Source organism: Lichenostomus cassidix, chromosome 21 (genome assembly GCF_008360975.1).
Source record: "Lichenostomus cassidix isolate B80296 chromosome 21, HeHo_3.0, whole genome shotgun sequence".
Classification (NCBI taxonomy): Eukaryota; Metazoa; Chordata; class Aves; order Passeriformes; family Meliphagidae; genus Lichenostomus; species Lichenostomus cassidix.
In genome coordinates, this window is record NC_139501.1 from 6,814,537 (window position 1) to 6,831,623 (window position 17,087).

The 17,087-nt window shown below is 53.9% G+C and overlaps 4 protein-coding genes across 7 annotated transcripts; 1 reads left to right on the top strand and 3 right to left on the bottom strand.

Moving 5' to 3' along the window:
• Positions 1-550: 550 nt before the first annotated feature.
• On the bottom strand, positions 551-2,593 carry LOC146428424 (basic phospholipase A2 9-like). 2 transcript variants are annotated; one of them, XM_085080094.1, is made up of 5 exons: positions 2,481-2,593; positions 2,023-2,079; positions 1,699-1,825; positions 1,133-1,239; positions 551-1,004 (listed from the first exon to the last, which is right to left on the bottom strand). In XM_085080094.1, exons 2-5 carry the CDS (start codon positions 2,060-2,062, stop codon positions 892-894), a joined length of 387 nt encoding a protein of 128 aa, XP_084936220.1. In that variant the 5' UTR covers positions 2,063-2,079; positions 2,481-2,593; the 3' UTR covers positions 551-891. The 2 variants fall into 2 exon arrangements, with proteins under 2 accessions (XP_084936220.1, XP_084936221.1); XM_085080095.1 differs by having other exon boundaries at positions 2,023-2,152.
• A 163-nt stretch (positions 2,594-2,756) lies between these two features.
• Positions 2,757-4,259, bottom strand: LOC146428425 (phospholipase A2 group V-like). 2 transcript variants are annotated; one of them, XM_085080091.1, is made up of 5 exons: positions 4,159-4,259; positions 3,719-3,771; positions 3,305-3,449; positions 3,088-3,194; positions 2,757-3,013 (listed from the first exon to the last, which is right to left on the bottom strand). In XM_085080091.1, the coding sequence occupies exons 2-5, from the start codon at positions 3,756-3,758 to the stop codon at positions 2,895-2,897; spliced, it is 411 nt and encodes a 136-aa protein (XP_084936217.1). In that variant the 5' UTR covers positions 3,759-3,771; positions 4,159-4,259; the 3' UTR covers positions 2,757-2,894. The 2 variants fall into 2 exon arrangements, with proteins under 2 accessions (XP_084936217.1, XP_084936216.1); XM_085080090.1 differs by lacking the exon at positions 4,159-4,259 and having other exon boundaries at positions 3,719-4,111.
• A 1,645-nt stretch (positions 4,260-5,904) lies between these two features.
• Positions 5,905-7,771, bottom strand: LOC146428426 (phospholipase A2, membrane associated-like). Of its 2 annotated transcripts, XM_085080093.1 has the most exons (4): positions 7,727-7,771; positions 6,876-7,020; positions 6,539-6,645; positions 5,905-6,312 (listed from the first exon to the last, which is right to left on the bottom strand). In XM_085080093.1, exons 1-4 carry the CDS (start codon positions 7,761-7,763, stop codon positions 6,167-6,169), a joined length of 435 nt encoding a protein of 144 aa, XP_084936219.1. In that variant the 5' UTR covers positions 7,764-7,771; the 3' UTR covers positions 5,905-6,166. The 2 variants fall into 2 exon arrangements, with proteins under 2 accessions (XP_084936219.1, XP_084936218.1); XM_085080092.1 differs by lacking the exon at positions 7,727-7,771 and having other exon boundaries at positions 6,876-7,231.
• Positions 7,772-11,476: 3,705 nt separating this feature from the next.
• Positions 11,477-16,735, top strand: UBXN10 (UBX domain protein 10). Its single transcript, XM_085080349.1, has 2 exons — positions 11,477-11,692; positions 14,417-16,735. Exon 2 carries the CDS (start codon positions 14,422-14,424, stop codon positions 15,286-15,288), a length of 867 nt encoding a protein of 288 aa, XP_084936475.1. The 5' UTR covers positions 11,477-11,692; positions 14,417-14,421; the 3' UTR covers positions 15,289-16,735.
• Positions 16,736-17,087: the final 352 nt, after the last annotated feature.

A 17,087-nucleotide genomic window follows, 5' to 3' on the forward strand; every position in this document is an offset into this window, starting at 1 on the left:
CTTTATTTCATTGCTGAGCCCCTCTAAGGGGATTTGGAGCACTGAGACGTCCCGGGATCAACATCCCGGGGCACAAAACCTGGGGATGCTGAAGCAGGGGAAGCAGCCACTGCCTGAACCGCCTTTTCCTAAGGGATGTGCTCAGGGTTGTTGCAGAATTGGGCCAAAACATTCTTTTCTGGTGAGAACTCTGTTTTGCTCAGCACTGGTTGTGAGGCAAGCTCCCGGCCACCCTGTCAGAGCAAAGATTTAGGGGATCACAGAATATCCCCAGCTGGAAGGCACCCACGAGGATCACTGGAGTCCAAGCCTGGCCCTCCCACGGTATCTTGCCTGTCCCCAGCCCTTCCACCAGCCTCCACTTCATCGCTCAGAAAAACGGGATATTTTCAGAGCCTGAAGGTTTAGAGCTAAGTTGGGGCAGTTCAGGGGTGAGTTGTGTCACCTCTCAGGTGTCATTTTTTTCTGGGTACTTCAACAGGAAACCTGTCCGAGTGGTGAGGGGTGGTCGCTGGGCTCAGCTGAGTCATGGCACGCTGGGAACCGGTGCTTTGGGCTCTCGGGTTTTATTTTGGAGCAAAAGGAGGGGTTTTGTGGGGAAGCCGGAAGCGGAGGGAGCGGACAGGCTGCCAAGGGGAGACGCTTCCCATCCCGCCCCGCACCGGGCCGAGGGGCAGGTGTTCACCCCTCCCTTGTTTTGCTGTGCTGGAACATCACGTCAGCGCTGCTCCCCCTCCTCGGATCCCGTGACGCGACTTCACCGGAGGGTTGTTGTCCTCGCCTCGAAGCCAAATAGCCCCGCGGAGGCGACTCGCCAGGGCTGGGAAGCGCTGCCGGCGCCGTCCCTTCGCGGATCAGCCCAGAGATGGTTTTGCAAAGGCATTTTTTGCTTCAGCACCGCCCGGCTCGTCCCCGGCACTTGGCGCGGCGGCGGAGCTGCGCTCGGCACAGCCTCGCCGCCCTCTCGCACCTGCAGGCGCCTCGCTGGCACCAAGTCCCCGACCCTGCGGGGACAGACAGCGCACCTGTGACCTTCCCCGAGCAGCCCGGGGGCGGCCAGGGAAAGGGGATGGTCTGGAAAGGATGGTCTGGAAAGGAAAGGGGTGTCCCGAGGCGCGGGGGGAGCACTCACTGCAGGTGGGGATGGCTGCCCGGGCCGCAGAGAGAGGCTGCGCGGGTCCCACGCGGCACCGCCGCGCTGCCAGCTTGGCATAGCAGCAGGCTCGGAGTCGGCAGCACCTGCGGGAGGAGGAGAGCCTAGACTCATCGGGAATGTGGCACCGGCTGCTTCTGACCCACCTGATACAGGCCCTGCGAGCCGGGTGGGAAGAGCCGCCAGCTCTGCATCCCTTGCTCGGGATCACCCAGAAGCTGCTCTTTCCAGCCCGTTCCCACGCCAAGCCTCTGCTTCCCCGAGCAATCCCTGCCCAGCATCCTGGCTTCAGGACCGTCCCTCTCCGCTGGTGCCATCCCACGGGCCAGGCAGTTGTCACTGGCACCACCCTACTGACTCCAGGATGGACTTAGGGGTGAGCACTGCCTCACTCTCCCTGCTTTCTGAAAACCTGATTCCTTCCTGCTGCTGCCAAGCACTTGGTCTGCATTTTGCAAAGTTTCACGGGGGGCTGCTGGGGTTGTGCACAGCCCTGAGGTTACCCCGAGGCCAGCGTTAGCCCTCTGGGGCAACGTTGCCTGTACCGGTCCATTGAAGCCCTCGAGGTGCCCCATCCCGAGTAGCATCCATGGGCAGTCAGGTTTCCTACGGTGCTTCCCTCGAGTCCCGGAGTGAACGCACGTGGGTGCTTTCCGTGAGCTGTGAACACACCTAGAGCGACCGGAAAATGTGTTGTGGTTTTCGGTTTTGGTTTTGGTTTTTTTGGTTTTTTTTTTTCCAAGCTGTATGCAGAAATGAGGCCTGGGGAACTGGGGAGGGAAGGAGGCTTTGCTGGGAGTCTCCCTGAGGAGTGCACAGGAGTTAGGGCATGAGCCTGGCTCCCGTCTGTGGGGTGGGGATGCACTTACTGCAGGCAAACAGTGTCGTCAGCACCAGCAGGACCTTCATGTTCCTCTCACCTGGGCCTGGGAGGAGAAACGGGACAGGTTCAGCCGGGTAGTGCAGCCAGTTTGACAGGAGCTGCTGTGAGAGGCTTCCCTGAAATCGGATCAACCCCCAAACTTTGGAGTGAGGAAGGCAGCTGTGTCCCCTCACCTCTGTGTCGCTGCCTCTTGGTCTTTGAAGTTGCCCCAGCACCAGAGCATTCCCCACCTCCTGCCCCAGCACTCCAGCATTTCTCGCCTCCTGTCCCACCGCTTTTGGCACCCAGGGCACCTCTCCCGCCGCGGTCCCACCTCCCAGCTGTGTTTTCATTTGGAAGCGATTACACTTTTCCTACAGGCACGGGCAGTTCCCGCTGCCTCCTCCCAAGATCCCTCCGCACTTTTCTTTCCACAGCAGTGGGGTGAGGGGGAGAGTTGCTCACCAGAGGATCTTCCTCGCTGTCAGTCTGTCCTCCCGGGGAGAGCCTGCCCTCCGTGTCCAGCCCGCGAGCTCTAACTGGAAGCTTCAAACTGACTCGTCTGTCCTAAACCCACGGAATGCTACGCCCCTTCCCCCCCCGGCCAGCCTCCCTCTCCCTGTGGGCTGCAGCCTCGAGTGACGCAGGGGCCGAGACCGAGTTCTTGGAAAGTTTTGGGAAGGTGTTGATTATTTACGGGCATTTCTCCCCCTGCCCAGCAGCAGCTCTCAGAGGACCGGGGACATTGAACAAGAACGCTGTTTATTTTCGTGTTGATTTAATTTACAGCAGCTCTGGTGCAGTCAGCACAGGCAGGGATGAAGGGCGATCCCGGTGCCTACCCGCCCATGCTCCGGCCCCGCATCCCAGCTCCCATCGTTAGCACAAGAAGTTGGGATAGTACTGGTAGGATTTCCTGTAGCTGCCGACGTTTCTCAGGCACAGCGCCAGGCTGCGGTCACACTCACAGGACAAGTAGGCACACCGGGAGCCCTTTCCTGCGGGACGAGGGGAGCTCAGGGTCAGCCCCGGCTCTGGGGGGGTGGCACCCCTTTTTCAGGATCCTACTCACTGCAGAAGAGCCTGCCACGGTGCCAGCTGTAGTGATACATCCGTGTCTTGGCATCACAGTGGTAGTTCAGGAGACTTTGGTAGCAACGATCATGCAGCTGGCAGCATCTGCACAGGAGATTGAGGCTTTGGGAGATGGAATTTTCTCCCCCTCACCCCACAAATCTGAAAATATTCAAGGACGTGTCCAGGAAGGGGGTTTTGAAGTGGGTTTTCACCTGTCTGTGGCATCCTTAGGCTGCCCTTTGCCCCCTAGGCCACAGTAGCAGCCGTAGAAGCCATAATGCAGAAGAGCATTTTTCCCTGTCGCCGCTGAGATCATCTCGTGGAGCTGCAAGAGGTTCCCGTGGGTTGGGGATAAGCCTGGGGGGAGGAAATCAGGGGGATCATGCTGATTCCCTGCCTCCCCCAGCAGCAGCTCCATCCCTTCAGCCCCCAATTGGCTCCAGGGTAGTAATGTCTTAGAAATTATAATGCAGAAGAAAGGAAATTTGTTGCCAGCTTGGCGCAGGAAAGTTGTTGTGTGTCTGGGAGAGATGGTGATGGGGAAAGGGGAAGAAATTGCCAGGCTGGATGAAATTTCAATGGGTGTAACTGCACAGAGAGCCTCAGGACTGAGACAGGACACTTACCCCAAGCAAAGAGCACAGCGAGGCTGAGGAGGGAGTTCATCCTTCTGACAGCTCTGGGGGAGAAACCAAACCATTCTGTTATACCAACCACTTTCTTCTTTCCATCTTCATCCAAGCCAGCGATGCTCCCTCTCTCCAGGGCTAGGGGAGATGAGGGAGGTAAGGATGAACCCATTGTTTCAGCACGAAGCATCACGGATGGGAAGTGACGGGAATCAGATAGTGGAGGAGTGGGGAAAAACAAAAACAGGGGAAGGGAGAAAAACTGGAGGGATGATCAGCCCTCAAGGGCTGCATCTGCTGCCTTTCTTCTGGGCTGGTGTCTCAGGTAGCATCTCCTTCAATCCTGCTTTCCCAGCATGGCACTGGCTCCCTTCTTGCACCATGGCTTCTGGTTAAAGGAGGAAAAGATGGAAAAGCAATCCTGCATCCCTGCTTACCTTGGGAAAGCCCTGCTGGCTTGCAGTGCGCTGCAGCCAACTGGGCTTGCTTTATATCATTTGCTCTCCTCTGCCTGGGACTCCTTTGACCCAAATCTTGCTGACTGGGCTGTCCTGCAAAGGAGAAGGTGCCATCCTTCCCCTTTCCGAGGAATGCCAGAAATCCCCCAACGCTCCCATGCTGTACCCCACGCAAGGGGTGGGCTCTGGGTGGGATGAGGTGGCAAAGCAGCACCACTTCCAGCCCAAGGAGGAAGTAAACACCCTCTGCCTCAGTCAGAGATGCCCGAGGGCCTTCTCCTCTGCCCTTCCCCGCACCACAGAGCGACATCAGGGGAAAAGAACAGCCTTCGTTCAGGCTGGGCATGGACACAGCAGGTTTGGGGCTTTCAAGGTGGTTCAGCAAGAGTTATCAGTTCTTTGGGAAAAGAGTATGGGCAACACTGAAAGCATCTCTAAACTGGCAGTTCCCAGAAACATGAGCTTGGGCAGACAGTGGGTGATTACACTGTCACTCACCATGAAAAATCAGGGAAGCAAAATGAATGTTCTGCAGTGAGAAAGTGCAACTTCCCTTTATTTCTCTCCTTGTGGTTTTCCCACCCTCTTATTCCGCCCTTCTGCAGGAACCATTCAGTCATCAACTGCCCTCCTAAATTAGCATTTCCCTAATTTAAGTGGTCCAGGCTTTGAAATCTTCCTTCCTCCCTGGATGATTATTCCTTAACCTTAATTTCCAAGAATCATGGAATCCCAGACTGATTTGGGTTGGGAAGGATGTTAAGGAAGGAAGGTGACTTGTCTGTGTCTTTTGTCTTTTGTGCTGGAAAACCAGTTTTTTGTTGTCCTCCACTGACAAAGTTTTCAGCCAAGCCCTGATTCCGGCTCCACTTTGTCTCTGGTGTCACGAGTGATGCTCCCTGGCTGGCATGTGCTTTGTGCTTATCTCAATTGCCCACAGCCCATTAATGCTCCTCAGGCTAATTACTGACCCATTAATCATTCACATTTAATTTATGTACTCACGCTGTTTTCCTGCTTTTAGTGTGTTTGCATAAGAAAACATGTTTCTATGAAATGCTTTGTATGGAATTGCTTATAGCAGGAAATAGATCTAAAAGAGCAGTTGTGTTGTTCCAAGTCAAATCCTCACGTGCCAGAAGCCAAACATCCCAGAAGATACTGGGATACACCTGGGAGCTTCTCCCTGTGCTGAGCTGTGGTTCAGGGTGTCCTGACTCTGGACAAGACAAACATAAAAATAATGTACAACTTAAAACCAGTCATGATGTGAAGCGTCTTCCTGTATTCCGGGGACTGTTTTGTTCTGTTAGTGTTCCTCACAAAGCTGTTTGGATGTGCCTTCTGAGCTCGGAATTAGAAATTCATGGAATCCCAGAGTGGGTGGGTTGGAAGGCATCTTAAAGCTCATCCAGTGCCACCCACTGGCATGGGCAGGGACACCTTCCACTATCCCAGGTTGCTCCAAGCCCTGTCCAACCTGACCTTGGGGACTGCCAGGGATCCAAGGGCAGCCACAGCTTCTCTGGGCAACGTGTTCCCCAAATGTAGTGCTCCACATTGGGATGGACCTGTGAATTATGGCTCTGTTGGGACCATGGAAGTATTGGGGTGGAAGGTGGTGTGGCTGAAGTGTGGGATGCAGAAGTGATCCCCAAACTCAGCAGCCACCATTGCAGTGCTTCAATCTCAGCAGCCCTTACAGAAAAAACCATGGAGAACCAGTTTGCATCCCTTTTATTGTAGGTCTTTATTGTCTTTGCTGGGAAATGAAATCAAGAGAGGAGGAAGAGACAAAAAAGAGGAAGCTGGTGTGTCTTTCGAGGAACTGGTGGCTCTCCATCCATGGTGTGTGTGCCCTTCTCACCCTGAGCAGCACCTCACAGGGAGCCTCAGGGGCTCTGCCTTTTCTCAGCCCACAACCCAGGCTTTCCTTGCAGGGAAAAACCAGCCAAAATCTGGAACTCTGTATGCCGACTCCCCCTCCTCAGCACTGGAGCTTGCTCCCTTGGCATTTGAGCTTGAAGTAGAAGCGGTAGGAATTGTTGTAGGAATGCAGGGTGCTGGCGAAGCACGAGGCCACCGCCGTGTCACACAGGCAGGTCTCTCTCTCACACCAGCTCTGCTCATTACCTGCGGAGGAAACCACGGAGCCCTGCGGTGGCTTTCCTGACTAGGGCCACCGGGGGGAAGCGGAAGGAGCAGCGTGTCCCGGTGCTTTCCCTCCCCAGCCTGCCACAACGTGTCAATGCCCATTGAATTATCCCAGCCGGCCGGGGATCGGGCTGGATTCACCCAGAGGATGCTCTCCCGTGTGCCGTGCTGCGGGGATGGTCCCCACTCCCCGTTCAGTACTCACTGCAGGTGATGTGCCCGCCGCTGGAGGTGAAGCTGTACGGGGTGATCAGGGGGCTGCAGTTGCCCTCCCTCAGCCTCCTGTAGCAGCAGTCGTGGGCTTGGCAGCACCTGCGGGGACACCACGTCAAACCGCGGCCCTCAAACACTCCCTCACCACTCCTGGAGGGCAGGGGAAGGTCCAGCCTCAAATTTAAGGCGACCAGGAGGAGGAGGTGGCAAGGCAGCAGCAGGACGTGGCTGGGGAACGGTGCAAAGCCCCACCCAGGGCTGTGAGGCTGCCAGTGAGGGGCTTTTTAGGGGCCCCGGGCTGGGAGCGGTGACACCGTCCTGGTACTCACCGGTCAGTGGGATCCACGGGGGTCCCGCTGCCCCCGATGCCGCAGAAGCAGCCGTACCAGCTGTAGGACAGCAGGGCGCTCCTCCCCGTGGCCGCACGGATCATCCGCTCCAGCTCCAGGACGCTGCTGCCAGCCGGGAGCAGCCCTGCAGAGGCACAGGACGGGCTGAGCCGGAGCGGAGCGGGAAGGCTGGGGACATTCCCCGCACCTGGCACCCTACGCTGGTCTATCATTGCTGGGAACATGCACTTTCAGAATTGAACCATGAGAAGCTTTATCCCCCCACTCCAGAATTACGGAGTCATAGAATCATGGAATGGTTTAGGCTGGAAGGAATCTCAAAGCCTGTCTTGTTCCACATCCTGCCAAGGGCAGGGACACCTTCTTCCACTATCCCAGGTTGCTCCAAGCTCCATACAACCTTGTCTTGGACACTCCCAGGGATGGGGCAGCCACAGCTTCTCTGGGCAGCCTGTGCCAGGGCCTTCCAACCCTCACAGGGAGGATGGCTTTTACAGTCTGCTTTTTACAGTCACAGGATTTGGTCTGGCACAAGATATTTTGCCCTCTGCACTGGCTCTGCCATGCTACAAACTGCAATTCCCCATCAGCAGGATCAGCCATGGGCTTGGCACAGGCAGGAAAGGTGACAACAGGCTCCAGGGCCTCCTAAAATAAATATGGATTTCAGCATCCCAAAACCTCCCCATCACAAGCCCTCTCGGATTGCAGCAGTTCTACATGAAGCACTAGAGAGAAACTGCCAGATTTAAACAAAAACCTGAATTGTGCACAAAAACTCGGGGTTTGTATATGGATCCCAGTCTGGCTGGGGACAGTGGAGCACTTACCACAAGCCAGGAGCACAGCAAGGAGGAGATTCCTCATCCTGGGGCTGCCCTGTGGAGAGAACAACAAGGGCAGGCAATGAACCAGGGACAGGACAGAAGTTCCTCCAGTGCCCACAGCAGGGACATGGAACCAGCTGGGTGCACTGAGGCAATGCTTCAGGTGACATTTGTGTCACTGTGGATGCACAGCATTGTAAGGCATCCCGGAGTGAATCCCAACAGTTCTTTATCCCAGTTTTGGGATGTGATGCTTGGCAGGGATGCAGCAGCCTGTCCTGCCCAGGGCTGGTGGAGCAGCTCAGGACCTGCAGCCCTCCCTCCTCCCTATCCCTGGAGCTGCCTGATGAGCACCAGGGCAGTGAAATCCCCTCTCCTTACCCTGGCCAGACCTGCAGCTCCAACACCCCCAGCTCAGTGGGGTGGGTTTATATCTGTGCTGAGGCCCATCCCTTCTTTATCTGTGCTTCTCTATCTGTGTGGGTCGTCCTGAGCTGGGCTTGCCTGGAGCAGGGAGCAGATTTCCGTCCTCTTCCCCAAAACACATGAGTTTTCCCATAGCAGTGAGCACCAGTGCTCCCTCCATCATCTCGCTCATTAGCATTTGCCAAACTTCATCCCTGAGTGAAGCCAGTCAAGACCTTGGCCATGGTTCTAAAATCCATGGGATTTGGTGGCTGGAGTGATGGGATAAAAGTGATTTACACCCAGTATGGCACCTCAAAGGACATTGAACCCTTGTCCCAGGTGTAGAGACAGCACTTTGGGCTCAGTGTTGTCTCAGGTGAGTCCTTGGTTTTGCCAGCTCATACCCTGAAGCCTCAAAGATGGTTTCTCTTGGCTCCTGCCTTGCAACTGCCCCCCAAACCCACGGCTGCCTCCACATCTGGCCTTGCTGAATTGCAAGGGAGAACAGCAAACAACAGAATTGCAATTCCTGGGTCTGCAGTTTTTCTGTCCTGCTTTCTGTGGTTTTCCTGCCTGCCAAGAGTGCAGGGGCAAGGGGTCTGTGAAATTAAAACAACAGCAGCAAAGGCTGGAAAAGCCATGGAAACCCTACTTGGAATGCTTTGGGAATACAGTTTATTTAATTCCTGTAACCCAAACATGATACAGAGACACGGGGGAGGCAGAAAACCAGAGGAGATAAGGAACAATAGCTGCTGTTTTCCCTCAAAACTGTGAGGCCAAGAGCAAACACAGACACAAACGCAGGTATCGGGCGATATGCAGGGATTAATTACACTCAAGGGGAAGGGAATTTGGGTTGGGAATTGTAAAGAAATGACTCATGAGTCTGGAGTCGAGAAGAGAAGCCTTTGTTGTAATTCCCAAGAGCCACCAAAGCTGATACTGGAAGGGACATCACTTCTCAGCTGCCCTGCAAGGTGGCAGAGCTGTCTGTCCCAGGGTTTTCCTTCCCTCTTACCCCCTCTTACCTTTTATTTCCTGCTGTAAGTGGAATAAAACCCCATCCAAGCCTGTTAAGGATGGAGAGCAACATCTCACCTGCCTCCCCACTTGCCATCTGCACAAGAAATCACTCCAAAATGCCACAATAACAACCCCAACCCCTGCTCTCCCCACCTGACTTTTTAAACCAGGACATCCCTAATAATTAATTAATCAATCCCTTTCCCACCTCCTCCACAAAATACTTCCATTGCAGAAGGTTTTCCCCACTGTGGTAGTCGTTGTCTGCACTCCTCCTGCTTTGGCATTGCAGGCTCTTGGTTTTGGAGGAAAGATGTAGAGTTTTGCTGTGGAGTTTGAATAAATCTGTGTGAAAAGCATTGTCCAGGGATGTAAACAGAGAGCAGAGGACTGGGATCACATGGTTTTGGATCCACGCATGGTTTTAACCAAATCCCCTTGTTTTGAGAGCTCCCTCTCTGTGGAGGATCTCAGGGGAGCCCACATGAAGCTAAACCCTGTCTTTAACTAACCCACAAACTCGAGGGCTTAAAAACCACCTGTGGAAGTGATTATCCCACTGGAAATATGGAACTTTTCAGCCTTCCTATGGAGCAAGCAGAACCGGGAATCAGCCACCCATCTGTTTGCTGAGGGCCTTACTGAAGTGCAAATACACCGTGTGCTTTGATCTGCAACGCCTGTTTTCCCGGCAACATTGCTAAACATCCTGGGCTGAGGTGAGCTGATAGGAGACTATTTCCCACTTATTTGATTTACTTTTAGTGCACAGGTTCGCCTTGATCTTCCCATCCTGCAGGGTGGAGACCCCAAGTTTATGGTGGATGTTTATTGCTTTTTTCTTGCTACCTTCGAAGGGTATCTGTCAGTGGGAGCAGCAGCTGCTTAACTGGGAGAAGGTTAAGAAGGGGATTAATGGGGACAGATGGAAAGGTCAGTGTTATGTGGGGTGTTCCCAGAAGGAAAACTGACGCAGGGATCATTTGTAGCTGGGGGATCAGGAGGACTCCCCCTCCCTCCTGGCTGGAGCTTTCCCAGCACAAAGAAATTGCCCCAAAAGAGTTGGTTTAGGTCCCTGTGTAATCTTGTGTGTAAAGGGTAATTTTTTTTAAAAGGTGTTTTCATCACAATTCATGAGTTTGGGGTTTATTTGTCTGGTTTTATTCAGTGGTCACTGAATAATGTCACAGGCAGGTTAAAGCCTGTCTTGTACTCCCATCCTGCTGCCTTTGCTCAGGACAGGCTGTAATGCCTTGGTTTTAAACTTTTAGGGCTAAACTCCAAAGATTTGTGTATTTAAGCAGGGTGACAACATTGTGGTTTTGCTTTAGGTGGGTTGGAGGAATGAGAATTCCTGTGGGAGAGCTGGACACGCTGGGTACCACAGTGACCACTGGATGGAGTTTGGGAGAGGACCCTGAGCCACCCCCTGCTCCCCCCACTCCTTTGTGTCCCGCAGGACAAAGCCTCTGGAACTTTCCCAGTGTCACGGGGCTGCTCCTGTGCCACGCCGAGGCCTGAAGCTGTGCCATGGCCCCGTGCAGAGCCCACAGCGGGTCATGGCTGTCCCTGAGCCTGAGGACCTCCTGCAGGACCACACTGGGACATCTTGGCCATTCCCAGCCCAGGTTTCATCCACCCCCGGCCATCCTCTCCCCTGGGACGTCCTGGCTGTCCCATCCCCACTCCCATCCCCAGCTGTCCCATCCTCGGTTCCCACCCCTGGTTCCCATCCCCATTCCCATCCTGGTTCTCATTCTCATCCCATTCCCATTCCCATCCCCGTTCTCATCCCGATTGTCCTGCCCCAGTTCCATCCCCCTTCCCATCCCCATCCCCATTCTCATCCCCATCCCCATCCCCGTCCCCGTCCCCGTCCCCGTTCCCATCCCCGTTCCCGTTCCCATCCCCGTCCCCGTCCCCGTTCCCGTTCCCATCCCCATCCCCGTTCCCATTCCCATTCCCGTTCCCATCCCCATCCTCATTCCCATCCCCGTTCCCATCCCCGTCCCCGTCCCCGTTCCCGTTCCCATCCCCATCCCCGTTCCCATCCCCGTTCCCATCCCCATTCTCATCCCCATTCCCATTCCCGTTCCCATCCCCATCTTCATTCCCATCCCCGTCCCCGTCCCCGTCCCCCCGCGCTCCCATTCCCATTCCCATTCCCATTCCCATTCCCATTCCCATTCCCATTCCCATTCCCATTCCCATTCCCATCCCCGTTCCCATCCCCGTTCCCATCCCCATTCCCATTCCCGTTCCCATCCCCATCCCCATCCTCATCCCCATCCTCATCCCCATCCCCGTCCCCGTTCCCGTCCCCATTCCCATTCCCATTCCCATTCCCATTCCCATTCCCATTCCCATTTCCATTCCCATTCCCATCCCCGTTCCCGTTCCCGTTCCCGCGCTCGACCGGCGCGCGGCGGGGGGCGGGGCAGGGCGGGCCGCGCGCCCGGAAGTGCTGCTGTCGCCACAGCAACGGCGTCGTGCGGCGAGCGCGGGGCCGGTGAGGGACGCCGGGACCGGGACCGGGTGAGGGACAGGGACAGGGACCGGGCTGGGGAAGGGGCCGGGCCCAGGGTCTGGCTTCAGGGCTGTGGAGCCGCGCTAGAGGCTCTGCCGGAGGGGCTGCGCTGCTGCCGTGGGCTCAGACTCAGGCCCTGCCTGGGCCCGGCCAGGCTGCCAGGCTGTGGTACTGAGGGCTCTACTTGGGGCTGTGCCAGCCAGGACAAGGGGCAGCGGGCAGGGACTGATGCCCAGGAAGTTCCACCTGAACAGGACGAAGAACTTCTTTAAACACCCTGGAATACGTTGCCCAGAGAGGGTGTGGAGTCTCCCTTGCTGGAGATGTTTCAGACCCATCCACACACAATCCTGTTCCCTGTGCTCTGGGCTGACCCTGCTGGAGCAGGGAGGTGACACCATATGAGCTGCCATTGTCCCTTCCAGCCTGACCCATTCTGTGACCCCGTGCTGTAGGTCAGGGGTGTGAAGTGCCAACCCTCCCAGCCCCTGGGGTCACCGTTTTGGGGTCCCTTGTGGGCACAGCCGTCCCTGGCTGCAGCTCCCCGTCCTGATCCCTCACCAGACGCCGTCTTTTCAGCTCTCCCCTCTAACGTGCTCCGTGCTGGGGCAGTACAGACACTCGCGGGAGGGTTCTACCAGGGCTTCTGCCAGCTTAGCTGGGGGTTTATTCTTGGAAGTCAGCGTCTCTGGGGATATTTGTAAGTGCTCCCGTGCGCTTGGGAGTTCTGCCTCAGTGCGTTGTTGCCTTGGAGTTTATTTGTTAGCGGCACTAAGGGGAAGGCACAGCCCCGTCCCTCCCACAGGCTCCTGGGAAACTGGGATGAGTCACCCGGGCTCGTGTCCCTGTCCTGCTCCGCTGGAGGCTCGGGAGGGACAGGTCTGTCAGCTGGGGCTGGGCAGGGTGTGCTGTGACTCTGCCTTGGCCGTGCTGAGCTGGAGGAGAAATCAAGTGTTAAATAACAAACGCATTGCTGGTAAAGCGTTACAGGGGTTGTTCCCTCTGCTTGTTTGGTTTAGAATAGAATCCCAGAGGGGTTTGGTTTGGAAGGGAGCTTAAAGACCATCTCATTCCATCCCCTGCCATTGGCAGGGACACTTCCCACTATCCCAGGTTGCTCCAAGCCCCATCCAACCTGGTCTTGAGCATTTCCAGGGAGGGAGCAGCCACAGCTTCTCTGGGCAACCTGTGCCTTTGCCTCCCTGCCCTCATTTCTTCCCAATATCCCATCTATCCCTGCCCTCTGGCGGTATGAAGCCATTCCCCCTAGTCTTGTACCTCCAGGCCCTTGTCCACAGTCTCTCTCCATCTTTTCTGTCAGCTCCCTTCAGATTCTGAAAGGTCACAGTTAGGTCACCCTGGAGCGTTCTCTCTCCAGGCTGAATGATCCCAATTCCCTCAGCCTTTTTTCCCAGCAGAGCTGCTCCATCCCTCTGATCATCCTGGTGCCTCCTCTAGACTCTCCAGCAGCTCCATGTCCTTCCCTTGCTGAGGACCCCAGAGATGGAGGCAGCTCTGCAGGTTGTTCTTCTCCCAGTGTCATTTTTCATCCCTGCTCTACCCAGTTGTGCCTGGGATTGCCCTGACTCAGGTGTAAACTTTTGCCCTTGGCTTTGCTGAATTCTGTGAGGTTTGCATTGACCCACGCGCTGCTGGGGTGACAAACAGCAGCTGATTGTGACTGTGTCACAGCTGAACATGCCAAGCAATCCAAGGTGACGTTTTTTCCCTCTTGGTAAATGCTGCCACAAAACCCACAGGAACAGAAGAGGAGGTTCCCTGTGGCACTTCTCCAAAACGTTGTTGTGAGCTTGTGACCCGGTGGCCAGGCTGCCTGTCCTGGCACAGCCAAGTGCTCCAAGCACAGCTTCATTTGGGGAACACAGCAGAATGTGGCTTCCTCCTTAGTGGAGGTTATATCACAGAATCATGGAATATCCTGAGCTGGAAGGAACCCACAAGGACTGTGGAGTCCAAACCCTGGCCGTACACAGACACCCCAACAATCCCACCCTGTGCATCCCCGGAGTGTTGTCCAAATGTTCCTGGAGCTCTGGCAGCCTTGGGGCTGTGCCCATTCCCTGGGGACCCTGGCCAGTGCCCAGCACCCTCTGGGGGAAGAACCTTTTCCTAATATCTAACCTATCCAGCCCTGACATAGCTCCAGATATTCCCTCAGTTAAATCATTCTCTGTTAAGCAGCTTGTGGTCACAGGAGAGTCAGAACAAGTTTCTGTGCATTGAATCAGGTTTTTCAAACTCAACGGTCTTGAGATATCTTTAAAATATGAAGTGTGGTCAGCCTTACCAAAAAATCCACAATGGGAACTGAATCTGCCACTGCAGGAACAGTGAATAGGCCAGAGCTGTGCTCTGAACTTCACTCATCTCCCGTTTGCACTGAGTTTCCAGCTTCATAGGAAAAAAATTTTTCTTTCCATCAAAAACTTATGTTCAGTGGCGAAGGGTACACCTTCCCAAAGCTCTGGGTCAACTTTACACAGTTCCTGCCAAAGCCAGTCCCTACAGTCCCTACAAATAACACATCTCCCACCCTCTGTGACTCAGCCCTTACTGCAGCGCAGGGTTGCTGCCTGCCCACACAGTGATACCCCAGATTTATTCCATTATTAGCTGACACGCAGCACAATGTGGGAGTTGCAGGGAGATTGAACTCTCTGGAGACTTCCTGGCCAGTTCCTCTAACTTTTCCCTCTGCTCCTGGCCCGCAGGTGCGATGGCCACAGTGGCTTTCCTGGACTCAACACCAGCTCAGCTCTTCTTCCCTCTGGGTGCAGCTGCTCTGCCGTGGACCAGCGTTGTCACCATGCATGTCACCAGGCCCAAATCTGCCAAGGGACGGAGGCCAAGCTTGAGCCACCCTCAAGGCATGGAAGCCTGTCCGTGCCATGTGCCACCTTCCCTGCCGGCAGCCTCTCCTCGGGAATTAGTGAACAGCCGGCGAGCACTGCTCACAAAACCGGCATTCCCACCTGCCCGGGTGTCACCTGGGAAAATCCCAAAGCTCCTGCAGCAAGTGCCTTTGAAGAGCTCCTCTTCCCTGAACAAGTACCAGGTGCTCCCCTCCATCGTCCGGAAGGGCGCAGGGAGCGATGCCCTGGAAGCGTTGGCTGAACGGACCAACCGGCTGGAAATGAGTGAGGGGCGGGAGGACGCTCCAAAAGTCATCAAGACTCTTTCTGGAGAACAGGGATCTGCCAGCACTCTGTCAGGAAATGACATTCCCACTAAAGACAGCTCACACATGCACTGTGCCCCTGACCAGTGGGGAAGGAAAGCGAGGCAGAAGAGCCCTGGGATGTCCCCTGTAAGCCCAGAAGAGTCACGTGTGCTGCTCGCTGTCCGATCTCCCTCTGGGCAGAGGTTTGAGCACCACTTCAAGCCCTCTGACAGTCTCCAGACTGTCCTTGCTGTGGCAGGACAGAAATTGTTGGCCAACTACCAACAGTGCAGCATTGAAACCATGGAGGTACCCCGGAGGAGCTTCTCTGACCTTACAAAGTCCCTTCATGAATGTGGGATCCTCCCCAAATCCGTGCTGTGCATCCGACAGGACAAGCAGCGCGACGCAGCAAATCTTTAGGCACACAGAGATGCCATGAGTTCTTCTACTCAGTGGGATGCATTGCTTCTTCCAAAAAACTGAGAATCTGATGCTTCCTGTGCCTACTTCTTTATCTTCCATCACCCACAACTTCCCCATAAAGCAGAGTAATGGATTTGTCTTGAAATAATATTTCAAATGTGTAAACCTGATTCATACAGAGCAGCTTGTGTCATCTGTGCCATCACACATCTCTGCCCGAGTGCCACCAACGTTCAGCCTTTTTGGTTTGTTGAAGTTGCTGATGTCCTTTGAAAATGGAAGTTTCCAAGGCCTTTCCCCTTGTCCTTTTCTATATTTTGGGAAGGTAGCACTACTCTGAATGCAGAAGCCCCATTTGGGAAGGTAAAACCAGAACTGATTTAGCCAACAGGATCACCTTCAGTAGCTTATCATTATCCTAAACATCTTCTCAAGAGACTGAAAAGGAGATCAAACCCCAAAACCATCTGGAAAGAGCAGTAACAACACATAAATGGGTTATTGTGAAGTATTAAATTTAAAAACTGATACTAAAATACCTGTGAGGGCTCAAGTCTTTCTGGGTAACCTCAGTCCAGCTCTTAACTGTGATTAAATAACCTTTTTAAGAACAAGTAATTACTATTTTGGCTGTCGTGGGGAGCATCAGGATTTTCTCATTAGTTTTCCTTCTTTCATTCAGCTCATGTGATCCATAGGTAAGAATAGATAGTTAAGAAGGGATGTTACAGATAATTCCATTTAACACCTCTACACCGAAGTGAGTTAGTCCAAGAAGCAAGTGCTGCTTTGGAAATTTTTAAATAAGAAGGTATTCATGGGATTTGACTGGGAATTGGCTCATGGAGTAAACTGTCTTTCACTAAACCATCATTAAAAGGCTGGTTGGGTGACTTGGCAGGTTTAGGTAAACACAATGTGCTTGTGCTAAAAATAAGGTATCTTCTAATTTCTAATGGAATTTCAAAGGCAGTAATTTTTAATCTCCTTAAAAGTAAACCACTAGCCACACAGATAAGTGAGTTTAAATGTTTTGAGGCAAACCCAATTTATTTTGAAGCTCAGTGTAACTGCCAAACCAACTCAGCACAGGAGCACAACCATTAACAGAAAGCTTAAGCAGAAAGCTGATGCTGGCGCTAGTACCTGATGCTAAATGCAGTGTTCAGGGTCCAGCAGCTTTGTAAAACCAGTACCTGATGGAACAGTAGTACCTGCTGCTGTTGGTGATGGGAATCGCTCAGCAGCAGTCCCAGATATCAAAACATATGGATGCCTTCAACAGAACCACAAAGTATTTCACTTGGTTTCAGGAAAACCATTTTCCATGTTTCCTTCAGTGTCAGGTAGTTAATTCCCTTTTTCTGACTGTTGCGTGTACTGTGTTACTCCTACATTTCAGAGTGTTTCCATCCTGTGTTAAATAAAACTTTTAAAGCTGAAACTTGAACTTCAAATTATTTATGTGAGCTGAGGTTTATCCATCACAGCTGCTCTTAAGAAACACCTTTAATTTGACGGCAAATACTTCAGGGGCTGCCCAAATAGGCCTTTGGATGGTCAGCTGCCCTCCTGGAGTTTGTATCTGCATCCTGTGCTGGATACAAATTGCAGCCAAGGAGGAAGCACTTTGGATCAGTGACAAGCTGTTAGCAGACCTGGGGACACCAGGCACGTGTGACAACACAAGGGCTGATGCTCTGAGCAAGAGCAGAAGAATCAGACAATACAATAACTTGGCTCACAATGCACTTCTCATGCTGGAAGATGTCCCTCCTGGATATGTGAGATAAAGC